The sequence below is a fragment of the Petromyzon marinus genome, chromosome 69, assembly GCF_048934315.1.
Source record: "Petromyzon marinus isolate PM22_M1 ecotype Great Lakes invasive population chromosome 69, UKy_Petmar_22M1.pri1.0, whole genome shotgun sequence".
Taxonomy (NCBI): Eukaryota; Metazoa; Chordata; class Hyperoartia; order Petromyzontiformes; family Petromyzontidae; genus Petromyzon; species Petromyzon marinus.
In genome coordinates, this window is record NC_133735.1 from 2,528,403 (window position 1) to 2,549,622 (window position 21,220).

A 21,220-nucleotide genomic window follows, 5' to 3' on the forward strand; every position below is an offset into this window, starting at 1 on the left:
AAGATGGCAAGCTACCACGTGGTAAGCCACTCACGTTGAGCTATCGTTTGTGACCAGGTAGATTCTGATAAAGAGCTGTATAGCTCACGTGGGCCTTTCCATGGTAAAATAATACCGTGATATTTTTTTGGTTTTTTTAGGCAGGGGTGGGATGTCTCATGTGACGCGTAAGTTTTGTTGGTCTCATACTCTTTGGTTCTCTCGGTAAAGCCACCACCGTAGGTAGAGCGAGGGAAAAAAAGTATTTGATCCCCCGCTGATGTTGTACGTTTGCCCACTGACGAAGAAATGATCAGTCTATAATTTTAACGGTAGGTTTATTTGAACAGTGAGAGACAGAACAACAAAAAAATCCAGAAAAACGCATGTCAAAAATGTTGTGAATGGATTTGCATTTTAATGAGGGAAATAAGTATGTGATGAGTCTATGGGTCTCTGTGTGGTGAGTCTATGCGTCTCTGTGTGAGTCTATGGCTCTGTGTGATGAGTCTATGGGTCTCTGTGTGATGAGTCTATGGGTCTCTGTGTGATGAGTCTGAGTCTCTGCGTGAATCTATGGCTGTGTGATGAGTCTATGGGTCTCTGTGTGATGAGTCTATGGGTCTCTATGTGATGAGTCTATGGGTCTCTGTGTGAGTCTATGGCTCTGTGTGATGAGTTCTATAGGTCTCTGTGTGGTGAGTCTACGGGTCTCTATGTGTTGAGTCCATGGGTCTGCGTGGTGAGTTATTGGCTACGTGGTGAGTCTATGGGTCTCTGTGTGATGTGCTAAGTCTATGGGGGATGGTCGAGACTGAAAACGGAGTGGCAGCCAGGGAACGGAAGGCAACTTTATTAACAACAAAAACACCAAGTATTCGCACGGTACTAAAAAAAACAATTGGGCGACGAAACAACAACCCCATGCCTGCGCATGGACCCCGCAAACGCATTCTCTAACGGCCGGGAGGCGGTGGTGGCGGTGGTGGCGGTGGCGGTGGTGGTGGCGGTGGTGGCGGCGGTGGTGGTGGTGGCGGTGGTGGTGGTGGTGGTGACGGTGGTGGTGGCGGTGGCGGCGGCAGCAGCAGCAGTGTCGGTGGACCACGCAGAGATGGGGTTAAACTCCCTTCTACCCGTGTCTGCGCTTCTTCAACGGAGGTTCAGCAGCTCCACCAACTCTCTCTGTTGCCGAAGCCCCTCTCGCCGTGGTGTGGCGATGGCCGCGACGATCGTGGTGGCGGTGATCGTGGTGGCGGTGATCGTGGCGGTGATCATGGTGGTGATCGTGGTGGCGGTGATCGTGGCGGTGATCGTGGCGGTGATCGTGCTGGCGGTGATCGTGGTGGCGGTGATCGTGGCGGTGATCGTGGTGGCGGTGATGGTGGCGGTGATCGTGGTGGCGGTGATCGTGGCGGTGATCGTGGTGGCGGTGATCGTGGTGGCCGTGATGGTGGCGGTGATCGTGGTGGCGGTGATGGTGGCGGTGATCGTGGTGGCGGTGATGGTGGCGGTGATCGTGGTGGCGGTGATCGTGGCGGTGATCGTGGTGGCGGTGATGGTGGCGGTGATCGTGGCGGGAGCGTTGGTGCAGCAACTAGCGTGCTGCGCTATGAACCCGAGTTAGATGGTGGTGGCGGCGGTGGCGGTGACGGTGGTGGTGGCGGCTGTGGTGGTGGCGGCTGTGGTGGTGGTGGCGGCTGTGGTGGTGGTGGTGGTGACGGTGGTGGAGGTGGTGGTGGTGGCTGTGGTGGTGGAGGTGGTGGAGGTGGTGGAGGTGGTGGCGGTGGTGGTGGTGACTGTGGTGGTGGTGGTGGTGGTGAGTCGGAGCGCTCCGTCACCTCCCGTGTAGCGAGGGGAGCCTTCGGATCCTGCAGCGGGCAAGAATGGAACACAAAGGGGAATGAGAGGGCGGTTTGTGTCACGTGGTGTCACGTCACGTGGTGTCACGTAGTGTCACGTGGTGTCACGTAGTGTCACGTGGTGTCACGTGGTGTCACGTGCTGTCACGTGGTGTCACGTCACGTGGTGTCACGTTGTTGTCACGTGTTGTCACGTGTTGTCACGTGCTGTCACGTGGTGTCACGTGACGTGGTGTCACGTCACGTGGTGTCACGTAGTGTCACGTGGTGTCACGTGGTGTCACGTGTTGTCACGTGGTGTCACGTGGTGTCACGTCACGTAGTGTCACGTGGTGTCACGTTGTTGTCACGTGTTGTCACGTGCTGTCACGTGGTGTCACGTCACGTGGTGTCACGTTGTTGTCACGTGTTGTCACGTGCTGTCACGTGGTGTCACGTCACGTGGTGTCACGTTGTTGTCACGTGTTGTCACGTGTTGTCACGTGGTGTCACGTGACGTGGTGTCACGTGACGTGGTGTCACGTAGTGTCACGTGGTGTCACATGGTGTCACGTGGTGTCACGTGTTGTCACGTGGTGTCACGTGGTGTCACGTCACGTAGTGTCACGTGGTGTCACGTTGTTGTCACGTGTTGTCACGTGTTGTCACGTTGTTGTCACGTGGTGTCACGTGCTGTCACGTGTTGTCACGTGCTGTCACGTGGTGTCACGTCACGTGGTGTCACGTTGTTGTCACGTGTGGTCACGTGGTGTCACGTGACGTGGTGTCACGTGACGTGGTGTCACGTAGTGTCACGTGGTGTCACATGGTGTCACGTGGTGTCACGTGTTGTCACGTGGTGTCACGTGGTGTCACATCACGTAGTGTCACGTGGTGTCACGTTGTTGTCACGTGTTGTCACGTGTTGTCACGTTGTTGTCACGTGGTGTCACGTGCTGTCACGTGGTGTCACGTGGTGTCACGTTGTTGTCACGTGGTGTCACGTGGTGTCACGTGGTGTCACGTGGTGTCACGTGCTGTCACGTGGTGTCACGTTGTTGTCACGTGGTGTCACGTGTTGTCACGTGGTGTCACGTGGTGTCACGTGGTGTCACGTTGGTGTCACGTGGTGTCACGTTGGTGTCACGTGGTGTCACGTGGTGTCACGTGGTGTCACGTCACGTGGTGTCACGTGGTGTCACGTGGTGTCACGTGGTGTCACGTCACGTGGTGTCACGTGGTGTCACGTGGTGTCACGTGGTGTCACGTCACGTGGTGTCACGTGACGTGGTGGTTACAGTCACGATGTTCAAACACCAAACAGACTCCCCCCCCCCTTCCCCCTCCCCCACGGGGCGCCGTTGCCGTCACCGTTTCAGGATGTCCCGGTCACGGCTCCCTTCCACGCTCCCGCCGCCGCTGTCGCCGCCGCTGCTGCCGCTACCGGAGCTGCTGCCGGAGCTGCTGGTGGTGGTGCTGGTGGTGGTGCCGTCGGCGGCCATCGGTGCCGCCCCTCCCGACCGCCGTGCCACTGAGCCGCGCCCGGCACGTTCGTTCCCCTCCCCCTCCTGCCGCTGCTGCTTCCTCCTCTTCCTCCTCTTCCTCCTCCTCCTCTCCTCCTCATCCTCCTCCTGCTGCTGCTGCTGCTGCTTCTTCTTCTGCTTCCGCTTCTTCTTCTTCTTCAGCTTCTTCTTCAGCTTCTTCTTGCTCTGAGCGTTGGGACCGGGCCGCGGTGAGAGCGCCCGTTAACCACGGCGACGACGATCATGGCGGTGATGTCAACGAGGAATCCACCACCACTGCCACCACCACCACCAAGACCGCCACCACCACCATCACCGCCGCCACCACCACCACCGCCACCGCCACTACCGCCACCAACATCACCACCACCATCATCTCCACTTCTACCACCGCTATCATCACCGCCACCACCACCACCGCCATTGCCGCCACCGCCGCCACCGCCACCACCGCCACCACCACCACCACCGCTACCATCACCACCGCCACCATCACCACCGCCACCACCACCACCATCACCACCTCCACCACCACCACCATCACCGCCACCGCCACCACCACCACCATCACCACCGCCACCGCCACCACCACCACCATCACCACCGCCACCATCACCACCGCCACCACCACCACCATCACCACCTCCACCACCACCACCACCATCACCGCCACCACCACCATCACCACCACCATCACCACCGCCACCACCACCACCACCTCCACCACCACCACCACCATCACCGCCACCACCACCGCCACCACCATTACCACCGCCACCACCAGCACCGCCACCGCCACCACAACCACCAACACAACCACCACCATCACCACCGCCATCACCACCATCACCATCACCACCGCCACCACCACCATCACCGCCATCACCACCACCGCCACCACCACCACCACCACCACCACCGCCCCCCCTCTCACCTTGTTGATCTTCCTGTGCGTGTGTCTCTCTTTGTGCTTCTCCCTCCACTTCCTCCCCTCTGGTGGTGGAGCTGTCGGCTTTTCTGTGAAAATAAAAACAAAAAACATAAACACACAAAAACATAAACACAAAAACATAAACACACAAAAACATAAAACACAAAAATATAAACACACAAATACACAAACACACAAACACACAAATGCACAAACACAAATACATACACGCAAATACACAAACACACAAATACATAAACACACAAACACACACATACATAAGCACACAAACACAAAAATACATAAACACACAAACACACACAAACACAATTACATAAACACACAAATACATACACACACAAGCACACAAATGCACAAATGCACAAACACACAAATACATAAACACACATACACACAAATACATAAACACACAAACACATAAACACACAAATATATAAACACACAAACAAACACATAAACACACAAACAAACACATAAACACAAAGTTCCCCCGTATAGCCTTAACAGACTGTAGGGGCAAGTGCTGTTAGCGAGCAGCACCTATGAAGGCCGGAACGGTACACGAGGGGGTGGGTGGCCAGCACCACGCCCGACCGCCTTTGTCTCCCCAGTGGCGATATTTACACACCGCACCAGGTACTCATTTGAGGCTGAGTCGACCTAGGGGAGGCCCAGGACCGGTTCAGATAATCGTCACCGGTGTTGGCCGTGAGCGGGAATCGAACCCGGGTTGCCGGGTTCATAGCGCAGCGTAGCGCTAACCGCTACACTATCGCTCCTCACACACAAAAAACACATAAACACATACACATAAACACATAAACATAAACACACAAACATAAATCACGTAAACACAAACACATAAACACACAACACATAAACACACAACACGTAAACATACAACACGTAAACACATAAACACACAACACAAACACACAACACGTGAACACACAACACATAAACACACAACACATAAACACACAACACATAAACACACAAACACATGAACACAAAAGACATAAAACACACAACACATAAACACAACACACGTAAACACACAACACAAACACATAAAACAAAACACACAACACGTAAACACACAACACATAAACACACAACACACAACACATAAAACACAAACACACAACACATAAACACACAACACAACACACATAAACACATAACACACAGCACATAAAACACACATGTAAACACACAACACATAAACACAAACACACAACACATAAAACACAAACACACAAACACATAAAACACAAACACACAAACACATAAAACACATAAAACACAAACACACAAACACACAAACACATAAAACACATAAAACACAAACACACAACACACAACACATAAACACACAACACATAAACACACAACACATAAACACATAAACACACAACACATAAACACACAACACATAAAACACACAACACATAAAACACATAAACTCACGTACCGCTGTGGCTGGCTTGGCCTGTGCCGTGGAATGCCGGAGGCAGCTTCGGCCCAAACTCCCGGGGGTCGCAGTCCGCCGCCGGCACCGCCGGCACCGCCGGCACCGCCGGCACCGCCGGCACCGGCGGGGCAGCAACGGAGGCGGCCGCAGCTACAAAGACAAAGACCCTCCAGATAGGCTCAACAGAGTGGTGGGGGCAAGAGCAGCAGCAGCAGCAGCAGAAACATCTACGAAGGCCGTGAGCGGGAATCGAACTCGGGACGCCGGGTTCATAGCGCAGTGCTCCCACCACGAATCACCGCAACGATCACCACGATCACCGCCACGATCAGCACCACGATCACCACCACCATCACCGCCACCATCACCGCCACGATCACCACCACGATCACCACCACGTTCACCACCACGATCACCACCACGTTCACCACCACGATCACCACCACGATCACCACAATCACCACCACCCATCACCACCACCACGATCACCACCACCATCACCACCACAATCAGCACCACGTTCACCACCACGATCAGCACCACGATCAGCACCACGATCACCAGCACCATCACCACCACCATCACCACAATCACCACCACCCATCACCACCACCACGATCACCACCACCATCACCACCACAATCACCACCACAATCACCACCACAATCACCACCACAATCACCACCACAATCACCACCACAATCACCACCACAATCACCACCACAATCACCACCACAATCACCACCACAATCACCACCACAATCACCACCACAATCACCACCACAATCACCACCACAATCACCACCACCACCACCACAACCACCACCACCACCACCACCACCACCATCACCACCACAATCACCACCACAATCACCACCACAATCACCACCACCATCACCACCACCACCACCACCACCATCACCACCACAATCACCACCACAATCACCACCACCATCACCACCACCACCACCACCACCACCATCACCACCACAATCACCACCACAATCACCACCACAATCACCACCACCATCACCACCACCACCACCACCACCACCATCACCACCACAATCACCACCACAATCACCACCACCATCACCACCACCACCACCACCACCACCACCACCACCACCATCACCACCACAATCACCACCACAATCACCACCACAATCACCACCACAATCACCACCACAATCACCACCACAATCACCACCACAATCACCACCACCACCACCACAACCACCACCACCACCACCACCATCACCACCACAATCACCACCACAATCACCACCACCATCACCACCACCACCACCACCACCATCACCACCACAATCACCACCACAATCACCACCACCATCACCACCACCACCACCACCACCACCATCACCACCACAATCACCACCACAATCACCACCACAATCACCACCACCATCACCACCACCACCACCACCACCACCATCACCACCACAATCACCACCACAATCACCACCATCACCACCACGACCATCGCCACACCCCGGGCGAGAGGACTTCAGCAGCAGCAGAGAGAGTTGGTGGAGCTGCTGAACCCCAGCACCACCGCTCCCGCAACAAGTTCAACAAACACTCGCACAAAGACAAAGATTCCCCGTAAAGCCTTCAACAGGCCGCAGGGGCAAGTGCTGCTAGCGGCACGGCACACGCGAGGGGGGCGGGCGGCCGGCACCACGCCCGGCCGCCTTTGTCTCCCCCAGTGCCGGCGATGTTTACCTACGCGCACCGCCACCGGGTTACTCATTCGGGGCCGAGTCGACCTAGGGGAGGCCCGGGACCGGTTCAGATAGCCGTCGCCGGTGTTGGCCGCGAGCGGGGAATCGAACCCGTGTCGCCGGGTTCGTAGCGCTAACCGCGGCACCACCGCTCCCCACTAATGAACACGCGCACACACACACACACACGCACACAGACAAAGCTCCCCCGTGTAGCCCACACATGCTGTTGGGGCAGGTGCTGCTGCTGCTGCTGCACTCACCCCCTCCCTCCTCCTCCTCCTTCTTCCGCTCCACCTCTTCTTCCGCGTCCTCCTCATCCTCGGAGGATTCCTCCGACGAGGTGGTGAAGATGGCCTTGAAGAGGTCCATGGGGGGACGCCCCTCCTCAGCCTCCTCCTCCACCTCCTCCTGCGGTGGTGGGGGGACGGGGGGGTGTCAACAGAGGTGGAGAAGTCTGTGGGTGAACAGGAGCAGCGGTGGGCGGCTAGGTAGGTGGGTGGGTTAGTGACTGGGTAGGTGGGTGGGTGGGTGAGAGGGTTAGTGACTGGGTAGGTGGGTGGGTGGGTGAGAGGGTTAGTGACTGGGTAGGTAGGTGGGTGGGTTAGTGACTGGGTAGGTGGGTGGGTGAGAGGGTTAGTGACTGGGTAGGTGGGCGGGTGAGAGGGTTAGTGACTGGGTAGGTGGGTGGGTGAGAGGGTTAGTGGCTGGGTCGGTGGGTGGGTGAGAGGGTTAGTGACTGCGTAGGTGGGTGGGTGGGTGAGAGGGTTAGTGACTGGGTAGGTGGGTGGGTGAGAGGGTTAGTGACTGGGTAGGTGGGTGGGTGGGTGAGAGGGTTAGTGACTGGGTAGGTGGGTGGGTGGGTTAGTGACTGGGTAGGTGGGTGGGTGAGAGGGTTAGTGACTGGGTAGGTGGGTGGGTGGGTGAGAGGGTTAGTGACTGGGTAGGTGGGTGGATGGGTGAGAGGGTTAGTGACTGGGTAGGTGGGTGGGTGAGAGGGTTAGTGACTGGGTAGGTGGGTGGGTGAGAGGGTTAGTGACTGGGTAGGTGGGTGGGTGGATGGGTGAGAGGGTTAGTGACTGGGTAGATGGGTGGGTGAGAGGGTTAGTGACTGGGTAGGTGGGTGGGTGGGTGAGAGGGTTAGTGACTGGGTAGGTGGGTGGGTGGGTGAGAGGGTTAGTGACTGGGTACGTGGGTGGGTGGGTGGGTGAGAGGGTTAGTGACTGGGTAGGTAGGTGGGTGGGTGAGAGGGTTAGTGACTGGGTAGGTGGGTGGGTGGGTGAGAGGGTTAGTAACTGGGTAGGTGGGTGGGTGGGTGGGTGAGAGGGTTAGTGACTGGGTAGGTGGGTGGGTGAGAGGGTTAGTGACTGGGTAGGTGGGTGGGTGAGAGGGTTAGTGACTGGGTAGGTGGGTGGGTGAGAGGGTTAGTGACTGGGTAGGTGGGTGGGTGAGAGGGTTAGTGACTGGGTAGGTGGGTGGGTGGGTGAGAGGATTAGTGACTGGGTAGGTGGGTGGGTGAGAGGGTTAGTGACTGGGTAGGTGGGTGGGTGAGAGGGTTAGTGACTGGGTAGGTGGGTGGGTGGGTGAGAGGATTAGTGACTGGGTAGGTGGGTGGGTGAGAGGGTTAGTGACTGGGTAGGTGGGTGGGTGAGAGGGTTAGTGACTGGTTAGGTGGGTGGGTGAGCGGGTTAGTGACTGGGTAGGTGGGTGGGTGAGAGGGTTAGTGACTGGGTAGGTGGGTGGGTGGGTGGGTGAGAGGGATAGTAACTGGGTAGGTGGGTGGGTGAGAGGGTTAGTGACTGGGTAGGTGGGTGGGTGGGTGAGAGGATTAGTGACTGGGTAGGTGGGTGGGTGGGTGAGAGGGATAGTAACTGGGTAGGTGGGTGGGTGAGAGGGTTAGTGACTGGGTAGGTGGATGGGTGGGTGAGAGGATTAGTGACTGGGTAGGTGGGTGGGTGAGAGGGTTAGTGACTGGGTAGGTGGGTGGGTGAGAGGGTTAGTGACTGGGTAGGTGGGTGGGTGAGAGGGTTAGTGACTGGGTAGGTGGGTGGGTGAGAGGGTTAGTGACTGGGTAGGTGGGTGGGTGAGAGGGTTAGTGACTGGGTAGGTGGGTGGGTGAGAGGGTTAGTGACTGGGTAGGTGGGTGGGTGAGAGGGTTAGTGACTGGGTAGGTGGGTGGGTGAGAGGGTTAGTGACTGGGTAGGTGGGTGGGTGGGTGAGAGAGTTAGTGACTGGGTAGGTGGGTGGGTGAGAGGGTTAGTGACTGGGTAGGTGGGTGGGTGGATGGGTGAGAGGGTTAGTGACTGGGTAGGTGGGTGGGTGAGAGGGTTAGTGACTGGGTAGGTGGGTGGGTGAGAGGGTTAGTGACTGGGTAGGTGGGTGGGTGGGTGAGAGGATTAGTGACTGGGTAGGTGGGTGGGTGAGAGGGTTAGTGACTGGGTAGGTGGGTGGGTGAGAGGGTTAGTGACTGGGTAGGTGGGTGGGTGGGTGGGTGAGAGGATTAGTGACTGGGTAGGTGGGTGGGTGAGAGGGTTAGTGACTGGGTAGGTGGGTGGGTGAGAGGGTTAGTGACTGGGTAGGTGGGTGGGTGAGAGGGTTAGTGACTGGGTAGGTGGGTGGGTGAGAGGGTTAGTGACTGGGTAGGTGGGTGGGTGGGTGAGAGGGATAGTAACTGGGTAGGTGGGTGGGTGAGAGGGTTAGTGACTGGGTAGGTGGGTGGGTGAGAGGATTAGTGACTGGGTAGGTGGGTGGGTGGGTGAGAGGGATAGTAACTGGGTAGGTGGGTGGGTGAGAGGGTTAGTGACTGGGTAGGTGGGTGGGTGGGTGAGAGGATTAGTGACTGGGTAGGTGGGTGGGTGAGAGGGTTAGTGACTGGGTAGGTGGGTGGGTGAGAGGGTTAGTGACTGGGTAGGTGGGTGGGTGAGAGGGTTAGTGACTGGGTAGGTGGGTGGGTGAGAGGGTTAGTGACTGGGTAGGTGGGTGGGTGAGAGGGTTAGTGACTGGGTAGGTGGGTGGGTGAGAGGGCTAGTAACTGGGTAGGTGGGTGGGTGAGAGGGTTAGTAACTGGGTAGGTGGGTGGGTGAGAGGGTTAGTGACTGGGTAGGTGGGTGGGTGGATGGGTGAGAGGGTTAGTGACTGGGTAGGTGGGTGGGTGGGTGAGAGGGTTAGTGACTGGGTAGGTGGGTGGGTGAGAGGGTTAGTGACTGGGTACGTGGGTGGGTGAGAGGGTTAGTGACTGGGTACGTGGGTGGGTGAGAGGGTTAGTGACTGGGTAGGTGGGTGGGTGAGAGGGTTAGTGACTGGGTACGTGGGTGGGTGAGAGGGTTAGTGACTGGGTAGGTGGGTGGGTGAGAGGGTTAGTGACTGGGTAGGTGGGTGGGTGAGAGGGTTAGTGACTGGGTAGGTGGGTGGGTGAGAGGGTTAGTGACTGGGTAGGTGGGTGGGTGAGAGGGTTAGTGACTGGGTAGGTGGGTGGGTGAGAGGGTTAGTGACTGGGTAGGTGGGCGGGTGAGAGGGTTAGTGACTGGGTAGGTGGGTGGGTGAGAGGGTTAGTGACTGGGTAGGTGGGTGGGTGGATGGGTGGGTGAGAGGGTTAGTGACTGGGTAGGTGGGTAGGTGGGTGGGTGAGATGGTTAGTGACTGGGTAGGTGGGTAGGTGGGTGGGTGAGAGGGTTAGTGACTGGGTAGGTGGGTAGGTGGGTGGGTGAGAGGGTTAGTGACTGGGTAGGTGGGTGGCTGAATGTGTGAGTGGGTAAATGAGTGGGTGGCTGAGTGGGTTATTGAGTGGGTGGGTGAGTGACATTGTGGGTGGGTGAGTGACATTGTGGGTAGGTGAGTGACATTGTGGGTAGGTGAGTGAGTGGGTGAGTGAGTGGCTGAGTGGGTTATTGAGTGGGTGGGTGAGTGACATTGTGGGTGGGTGAGTGACACTGTGGGTGGGTGAGTGACATTATGGGTAGGTGAGTGACATTGTGGGTAGGTGAGTGAGTGGGTGAGTGAGTGGCTGAGTGGGTTATTGAGTGGGTGGCTGAGTGACATTGTGAGTAGGTGAGTGAGTGGGTGGGTGAGTGACATTGTGAGTAGGTGAGTGAGTGGGTGAGTGGGTGGGTGAGTGACATTGTGAGTAGGTGAGTGAGTGGGTGAGTGGGTGGGTGAGTGACATTGTGAGTAGGTGAGTGAGTGGGTGAGTGGGTGGGTGAGTGACATTGTGAGTAGGTGAGTGAGTGGGTGAGTGGGTGGGTGAGTGACATTGTGAGTAGGTGAGTGAGTGGGTGAGTGGGTGGGTGAGTGACATTGTGAGTAGGTGAGTGAGTGGGTGAGTGGGTGACATTGTGAGTAGGTGAGTGAGTGGGTGAGTGGGTGGGTGAGTGACATTGTGAGTAGGTGAGTGAGTGGGTGAGTGGGTGGGTGAGTGACATTGTGAGTAGGTGAGTGAGTGGGTGAGTGAGTGGGTGAATGACATTGTGAGTAGGTGAGTGAGTGGGTGAGTGGGTGGGTGAGTGACATTGTGAGTAGGTGAGTGAGTGGGTGAGTGGGTGGGTGAGTGACATTGTGAGTAGGTGAGTGAGTGGGTGAGTGAGTGGGTGATTGACATTGTGAGTAGGTGAGTGAGTGGGTGAGTGAGTGGGTGATTGACATTGTGAGTAGGTGAGTGAGTGGGTGAGTGGGTGGGTGAGTGACATTGTGAGTAGGTGAGTGAGTGGGTGGGTGAGTGACATTGTGAGTAGGTGAGTGAGTGGGTGAGTGGGTGAGTGACATTGTGATTAGGTGAGTGAGTGGGTGAGTGAGTGGGTGAGTGACATTGTGAGTAGGTGAGTGAGTAGCTGAGTGAGTGGGTGAGTGGGTGGGTAGGTGAATCGAGGAAGGAGGGGAGGTGGTGAGGAGGTTTCAGGGTGGATCCAGCACCACGGCCATGCCTATAGATCTATCACAAATGAGAGCGGCTCATCATCGCAAACCAAATCATCGAAACGCGTAGCCTTGATTCTCGGGAGAAACCGGATGAAAAATCCACGCGACCACCACGGGGAGAGGGGGAGAGAGAGAGACGCAGACTCCTAATGTACAGCAGGTGTCCTCGGGGTCGGGATCGAACCCACGACCTCCTGCGTACCGGGCGAGGTAGTTAACACCTCCTAGCCACCGTGATGATGAGAGAGACACCGCAAACTCCAATTATAACACAGCAGGTGTCTTATGGATCGAACCCACGACCTCCTGCGTACTGGGCGAGGTAGTTAACACCTCCTAGCCACCGTGATGATGATGAGAGAGAGACACCGCAAACTCCAATTATAACACAGCAGGTGTCATATGGATCGAACCCACGACCTCCTGCGTACCGGGCGAGGCAGTTAACACCTCTTAGCCACCATGATGATGAGAGAGAGAGACACCGCAAACTCCAATTATAACATAGCAGGTGTCATATGGATCGAACCCACGACCTCCTGCGTACCGGGCGAGGTAGTTAACACCTCCTAGCCACCGTGATGATGATGAGAGACACCGCAAACTCCAATTATAACACAGCAGGTGTCATATGGATCGAACCCACGACTTCCTTCATACCACAGCAGGTGTCATATGGATCGAACCCACGACCTCCTGTGTACCGGGCGAGGTGGTCAACACCTCCTAGCCACCGTGATGATGATGAGAGAGAGACACCGCAAACTCCAATTATAACACAGCAGGTGTCATATGGATCGAACCCACGACTTCCTTCATACCACAGCAGGTGTCATATGGATCGAACCCACGACCTCCTGCGTACCAGGCGAGGTAGTTAACACCTCTTAGCCACCGTGATGATGATGAGAGAGAGAGACACCGCAAACTCCAATTATAACACAGCAGGTGTCATATGGATCGAACCCCACGACCTCCTGCGTACTGGGCGAGGTAGTTAACACCTCCTAGCCACCGTGATGATGATGAGAGAGAGACACCGCAAACTCCAATTATAACACAGCAGGTGTCATATGGATCGAACCCCACGACCTCCTGCGTACCGGGGCGAGGTGGTCAACACCTCCTAGCCACCGTGAAGCCTCCACTCACCTTGCCACCACCACCCGCTGCTGCTGCTGCTGCTGCTGCTGCTGATGCTGCTGCTGCTGCTGCTGCTGATGCTGCTGCTGCTGCTGCTGGTGACGTCGAAGCTGGCGACGCGGCTTTCTTGCGAGCTTGCCTCAGCAGCTGCTCGACGCTGCTGCCCGCGAAGTGTCGCCCCCCCTCCCCCTCCCCCTCCTCCCCCCCCTCCCCCTCCTCCTCCGTCTGCCGCTCCTCTCCGGCAGGCGCGGCCGGCGCCGGATGAGGAGGATGATGAGGAGGAGGAGGAGGAGGAGGAGTTGGTGGCGGTGGTGGTTCGGGGATGCCCAGGAAGTTGTAGAGAGAGAATTTGTCTCGCTTGACGGAGAGCAACCCCACGAGCGTGGAGCTGGGTGGGGTGGGGAGGAGGGGGTGGTGATGCAGCACGTGGTTTGAAGATTGTGGTGGTGGTGGTGGTGGTGATGGTGGTGGTGGTGGTGGTGATGGTGGTGGGGATGGTGGTGGTGGTGGTGGTGATGGTGGTGGGGATGGTGGTGGTGGTGGTGGTGACGATGGTGGTGGTGGTGGTGGTGATGGTGGTGGTGGTGATGGTGGTGGTGGTGGTGATGGTGGTGGTGGTGGTGATGGTGGTGGTGGTGGTGATGGTGGTGGTGGTGGTGATGGTGGTGGTGGTGACGATGATGGTGGTGGTGGTGATGGTGGTGGTGGTGGTGATGGTGGTGGTGGTGGTGATGGTGGTGGTGGTGACGATGATGATGGTGGTGACGATGGTGGTGGTGGTGATGGTGGTGGTGGTGATGGTGACGATGATGGTGGTGGTGATGGTGGTGGTGGTGGTGATGGTGGTGGTGGTGGTGATGGTGGTGGTGGTGACGATGATGATGGTGGTGGTGGTGACGATGGTGGTGGTGGTGATGGTGGTGGTGGTGATGGTGACGATGATGGTGGCGACGATGGTGGTGGCGGTGGTGACGATGGTGGTGGTGGTGACGATGGTGGTGACGATGGTGACGATGATGGTGACGATGGTGGTGGTGACGATGGTGGTGGTGACGATGGTGGCGGTGGTGGTGATGGTGACGACGATGACGATGGTGACGATGACACGGGTGGGGGCGGAGTACCCGGGGTAGGGGTGGGGCACGTTGAAACGCTTGCACAGGACGCGGTCCGGGTGCCAGCTCAGCGAGGAACGCGTCAGCCGCCCAAACATCTTCATCCTCGCCGCCGCCTCCTTCTGCTGCTGCTCCTCCTGCCGGGGTCGCGAGAGAGTCACGTGGCGCAGGGGGTCACGCAGGGGTCGCCCAGGGGTCGAGCAGGGGTCACATAGGGGTCGCTAAAGGGTCAAGAAGGGGTAGCCCAGGGGTCGCGTAGGGGTGGCCCGGGGGTCAAGAAGAGGTCGCGTAGGTGTCGAGCAGGGGTCACATAGGGGTCGCTAAAGGGTCAAGAAGGGGTCGCCCGGGGGTCACGCAGGGGTCGCCCGGGGGTCGTGTAGGGGTCACATAGGGGTCGCTCAAGGGTCAAGAGAGGGTAGCCCAGGGGTCGCGTAGGGGTCGCCCAGGGGTCGCGTAGGGGTCCCCCAGGGGTCAAGAAGGGGTCGCCCAGGGGTCGCGTAGGGGTCATATAGGGGTCGCTAAAGGGTCAATAGGGGGTCGCCCAGGGGTTGCGTAGGGGTCGCCCAGGGGTCAAGAAGAGGTCGCGTAGGTGTCGAGCAGGGGTCACATAGGGGTCGCTAAAGGGTCAATAGGGGGTCGCCCAGGGGTCACATAGGGGTCGCTAAAGGGTCAAGAAGGGGGTCGCCCAGGGGTCACGTAGGGGTCACTCAGGGGTCACGTAGGGGTCGCTCAGGGGTCACGTACGTAGGGGTACGCACGCGAACAGCACTCGCCTTGCTCACCACACTCTCTTTATGTCAACGACTTGGGCACTGACCTGGATCACTCCAGGAGGGCAAATCTGTTTGCAGATGACACGATACTGATTACTGCTGGCCGCTCTCCGGATGATGTGATTGCTAAGCCCCAGGGTGATTTCGACAAAACTACAACATCAGCTAGTTAAACTAGTCCTGAATACCTCCAAAACCAAGGTGCTATGCTTCTCACTGGGACTAAAGCAGGAAGTTATTCTTCCCCAATTACGTTCCTTGAATAATTATCAAATAGAGCAAGTCAAGATCTATAAGTATCTTGGGGTCATCCTGGATTCAAGATCGAATTTTGAAGATCACATTGATTATATTGGTTAAAAAGACAAAAATAAAAATTGGTTTTCTGTATCGACACAAGCACTGCTTCCCCCCAATGTTCCGTTTGGAATTGATAAAAGCTACCATACTGCCTCTACTTGACTACTGTGACATCGTGTATAAATCAGCCCCCCAAGTACTGTACTGAAGAAGCTTGATTCCATCTATCACTCGGCCTTAAGATTTGCATTGAACTGCCCATATAGGACTCACCACTGTGATCTCTACATTGGGTCAAACTTAACATCTCTTAATGTTCTGACGGATTGTGCACCAGATCTTATTTATTCACGATCTACTTACAAAAAAATCCGCAGACTACCTGCTGCTGGATCTCCTCTCTGTTTCAAAGAACAAATTTGACCTCAGGTCTTGGCTCATTTACCAGCTTCACATTCCATATTGCCGTACAAAAACCGGAGGAAGGGCCTTTGCTATTGATGCCCCCAGGGTCTGGAATGCTATTGCCAATAAACTGCAACTTGAATGGCTACCAATGAGATCTTCACTCAAAACTGCTCTAGAGGAGTTGTACACCCCTAGCTGCCACTGCTATTCATTGGCCTGAAATAAAATAAAATGTTTCGCTCCGGATGACCGCTGCAAAAAATACGATCTTGAGTTTTGATCATAGCGTGCTGATCTTAAAAGGTGCATTGAAAAATGTTGATACTGCTACTGATGCTTCCTGCTGTTATGGAATGACTCATGCAGCGAGCCATGGCTGCAAAGTTTGGTCGTACGTGTGTACGCGCGTGTGTATCGTTTATTGTTACATTTCAATCACGGTTCCTATGATCACCGTCGTTACACAGTTTTTAGAGCTTCATTTTGGCGAGTTCGGCTAAACGTTTTGGTTTAGCCACGTTTGTTTGTTGGAGTACAGAGTTAGCCCGATAACGATAAGCTGAATTGCTTCGTGGTTTCGATTTAAAGCGTTCATATTCTCGGTTCTTTCGGTAAAGTCACCGCCACGTAGAAGGGAAACAATAATATGTCTTATGGTTGTTATTGTTTGACTGGGATTGTTGCACACAGCGTTTGAAATGCGGTGCTTTTTCTGCTTTTTCCAAGATTTTTCTGTTGCGTACAGTCACTTCAAGATGTTTTTCTTGTTCGTGTTTTAGTTTGTTGCAGTTGCACCTGAGTCAAGAGCCACATGGCTCACAGGGCTATGCCTAATACATGAAAGTGAAACTCACTCACTCGCTCACCACACACTCACTCACCACTCACTCGCTCACCACACACTCGCTCACCACACTCACTCGCTCACCACTCACTCGCTCACCACACTCACTCACTCGCTCACCACTCACTCGCTCACCACACTCACTCACTCGCTCGCTCACCACTCACTCGCTCACCACTCGCTCACCACTCACTCGCTCACCACTCGCTCACCACTCACTCGCTCACCACTCGCTCACCACTCACTCGCTCACCACACTCACTCACTCGCTCACCACACACTCACTCACTCACTACACACTCGCTCACCACACTCACTCACTCACTACACACTCGCTCACCACACTCACTCACCACACTCACTCACCACACTCACTCACCACACTCACTCGCTCACCACACTCACTCGCCACACTCACTCACCACTCACTCACCACACTCACTCGCTCACCACACTCACTCGCTCACCACACTCACTCACCACTCACTCACCACACTCGCTCACTACACACTCACTCACTCACTCACCACACTCACTCACTCACTCACTCGCTCATCACTCACTCACCACTCACTCACTCACCACTCACTCACCACACTCACTCGCTCACCACACTCGCTCACTCACCACTCACTCACCACACTCACTCACTCACCACTCACTCACCACACTCACTCACTCACCACACTCACTCACCACACTCACTCACTCACCACACTCACTCGCTCACCACACTCGCTCACTCACCACTCACTCACTCACCACACTCACTCACCACACTCGCTCACCACACCCCACGTCCTCCTCCCCCCCCCCCAACCCCCTCCCCCCACCGCCCCCCCCCCCCCCCCCACAGCCTCTCCCCACCCCGTACCTCTCTCTGGGGTGTGGCACCATCTGCGGTGCCGCCCTCCTGCTGCTCCTGCCCCTGCTGCTGCTGCTGCTGCGGCTGCTGCAACCCCCCCCGCTCCTCTCCCCCCACCGGGTGTGTGGCGAGGGTGGCGTGGGTGAAGCGCGCCGCGATGGCGCCGTGCACCGGGCGGAAGAGGGCGGCGGCGCCGGAGAACTCGGCGAGTTGCCGCTGGTGCTCCCACTCGGTGGTGCGCGGACGCCCCTCCAAGCAGCCGCTCATGTCTAGCGGGGGGCGGGGCACGGGGGGGCGGGGCGGGGCACGGGGAGGGGGCGGGGCACGGGGGGGCGGGGCACGGGGGGGCGGGGCACGGGGGGGCGGGGCACAGGGGGGGTGGGGGCACGGGGGAGGGCGGGGGGATCCGAGAGTCAGCGACGCCACGCCGCTCAGGCAGCCCTGGGCGTGGGAGATAAGTGTAAGTGGGCGGGGCTAACGGATTGGTGGGTGTGGCTAGTGGCTGAGTGGGTGGGGCTCGTGGATGTGTGGGTGGGGCTAGCGACTGAGTGGGTGTGGCTAGCGACTGAGTGGGCGAGGCTAGCGACTGAGTGGGTGGGGCTAGTGGCTGTCTGGGTGGGGCTAGCGACTGAGTGGGCGAGGCTAGCGACTGAGTGGGTGGGGCTAGTGGCCGTGTGGGCGTGGCTCGTGGCCGTGTGGGTGGGGCTAGTAGGTGTATGGGAGGGGCTAGTGAGTGAGGCAAGGGACTGAGTGGGTGGGGCTAGCAACTGAGTGGGTGTGGCTAGTGGCTGAGTAGGTGGGGCTCGTGGATGTGTGGGTGGGGCTAGCGACTGAGTGGGTGGGGCTAGCGACTGAGTGGGTGGGGCTAGCGACTGAGTGGGTGGGGCTAGCAACTGAGTGGGTTGGGCTAGCGACTGAGTGGGTGTGGCTAGAAGCTGAGTGGGCGAGGCTAGCGACTGAGTGGGTGGGGCTAGCGACTGAGTGGGTGTGGCTAGCGACTGAGTGGGCGGGGCTAGCAACTGAGTGGGCGGGGCTAGAGACTGAGTGGGTGGGGCTAGTGACTGAGTGGGTGGGGCTAGCGACTGAGTGGGTGGGGCTAGCGACTGAGTGGGTGGGGCTAGCGACTGAGTGGGTGGGGCTAGCGACTGAGTGGGTGGGGCTAGCAACTGAGTGGGTGGGGCTAGCGACTGAGTGGGTGGGGCTAGCGACTGAGTGGGCGGGGCTAACGGCTGAGTGGGTGTGGCTAGCGACTGAGTGGGCGAGGCTAGCGTCTGAGTGGGCGTGGCTAGCAGCTGAGTGGGCGAGGCTAGCAACTGAGTGGGTGGGGCTAGCGACTGAGTGGGTGGGGCTAGCAGCTGAGTGGGTGTGGCTAGCGACTGAGTGGGCAGGGCTAGCGACTGAGTGGGTGTGGCTAGTGACTGAGTGGGTGGGGCTAGCAGCTGAGTGGGTGTGGCTAGCGACTGAGTGGGCGGGGCTAGCTACTGAGCGGGTGTGGCTAGCAGCTGAGTGGGCGAGGCTAGCGACTGAGTGGGTGGGGCTAGCAGCTGAGTGGGTGTGGCTAGCGACTGAGTGGGCAGGGCTAGCGACTGAGTGGGTGTGGCTAGTGACTGAGTGGGTGGGGCTAGCAGCTGAGTGGGTGTGGCTAGCGACTGAGTGGGCGGGGCTAGCTACTGAGCGGGTGTGGCTAGCAGCTGAGTGGGTGTGGCTAGCGACTGAGTGGGTGGGGCTAGCAGCTTAGTGGGTGTGGCTAGCGACTGAGTGGGTGTGGCTAGCGACTGAGTGGGCGGGGCTAGCGACTGAGTGGGTGGGGGTGACCGTCAGAGCGAGCAACCACCCCACCACTCCACCAACCCCAATCACCCCCAAGTGACCCCAACAAACACTGCCCCCCCAATCCTCCCCGTAGTGAACCCCCATCGCCATGACAACCGGTGAGCTCCTCACCGCTGTGCCCGGCCTTGACAAGCTTCAAGTAGGCCTCATAGCACCGCTGCTTCTCTGGATCCTTCGCAAACGGCTGGAACATCGCTCCACCTCCTCCTCCACCTCCTCCTCCACCTCCTCCACCTCCTCCACCTCCTCCACCTCCTCCACCAGCACCAGCATCAGCAGGGTCTTGCGTCGCCGGCTGAAATCCCATCATCAGCGGAGTGGCCCCCGGTCTCGGTGGACCCGCCCCCGGCGCCGCCCCCGGCGCCGGCCCCGCCCCCGGCCCCGCCCCCGGCGTCGGCCCCGCCCCCGGCCCCGCCCCCGGCCCCGCCCCCGGCCCCGCCCCCGGCGCCGGCCCCGCCCCCGGCCCCGCCCCCTGCCGGGCCCGTAGCAGCCGCTCCCGATCGGCGGGCGCCAGCATCGCCCACACGGAGCCGGCGGGTGGCTCGGTGCGGGCGCCGCTCTCTGCCGGCAGTGCCGGCGGTGCCGGTTCGGCCTCCAGCAGCATTGCCCGGCGGGCGGCGGCGTCCAGCCGGTGGCGACCTCTCACCCCGGCCGGGTCGGAGGTCGCCGGGAGCGCGGTGGTGGTGGCGGTGGTGGTGGCGGTGGTGGTGGTGGTGGTGGCGGTGGCGGTGGTGGTGGTGGTGGTGGTGGCGGTGGTGGCGGTGGCGGTGGGGAACCGGTGGGTGGGTCGGTAGTCGCGTGGCAGTGCCGGCGGAGGGTACACCTGGCGGGCGAGGGTGAACGCGGAGAGCGTTGGTGAGGAGGTGGGTGAGGAGGTGGGGTGAGGAGGTGGGGTGAGGAGGAGGGTGAGGAGGTGGGGTGAGGAGGAGGGTGAGAAGGGTGAGGAGGGTGAGGAGGAGGGTGAGGAGGGTGAGGAGGAGGGTGAGGAGGGGGGTGAGGAGGAGGGTGAGGAGGTGGGGTGAGGAGGTGGGGTGAGGAGGAGGGTGAGGAGGAGGGTGAGGAGGTGGGTGAGGAGAAGGGTGAGGAGAAGGGTGAGGAGGAGGGTGAGGAGGATGAGGAGGAGGGTGAGGAGGAGGGTGAGGAGGTGGGGTCACCTTAGAGGGAGCCGCTGGCTGGGCCGCGCTGCTGAATCCAGGCAGCGGCTGCTCAGAGTGCAGCCCTGTGGAGACAGAGAGACAGCGTGGGGTGGTGGTGGTGGTGGTAGGAGTGGTGGTGGTGGTAGGAGTGGTGGTAGGAGTGGTGGTAGTGGTGGTGGTGGTAGTGGTGGTGGTAGTGGTAGTGGTGGCGGTGATAGTGGTGGTGGTGGTAGTGGTGGTGGTGGTGATGGTAGTGGTGGTAGTGGTGATGGTAGTGGTGGTAGTGGTGATGGTAGTGGTGATGGTAGTGGCAGTGGTGATAATAGTGGAAGTGGTGGTGGTAGTGGTGATGGTAGTGGTGGTAGTGGTGATGGTAGTGGT

General features: G+C 57.9%; 1 protein-coding gene across 1 annotated transcript in view; it reads right to left on the minus strand.

The window, feature by feature from the left end:
- Nucleotides 1-812: 812 nt before the first annotated feature.
- The window catches only part of LOC116957099 (G patch domain-containing protein 1), a 66,107-nt gene continuing 45,699 nt past the window's right edge, over nucleotides 813-21,220 (minus strand). The window contains 10 exon segments of the mRNA XM_076055098.1: nucleotides 813-1,847; nucleotides 3,189-3,526; nucleotides 4,275-4,357; nucleotides 5,767-5,916; nucleotides 7,775-7,922; nucleotides 13,575-13,953; nucleotides 14,690-14,817; nucleotides 17,880-18,139; nucleotides 19,815-20,526; nucleotides 20,858-20,922. Coding sequence (XP_075911213.1) covers nucleotides 1,814-1,847; nucleotides 3,189-3,526; nucleotides 4,275-4,357; nucleotides 5,767-5,916; nucleotides 7,775-7,922; nucleotides 13,575-13,953; nucleotides 14,690-14,817; nucleotides 17,880-18,139; nucleotides 19,815-20,526; nucleotides 20,858-20,922 — 2,297 coding nt within the window. The 3' untranslated portion in view covers nucleotides 813-1,813.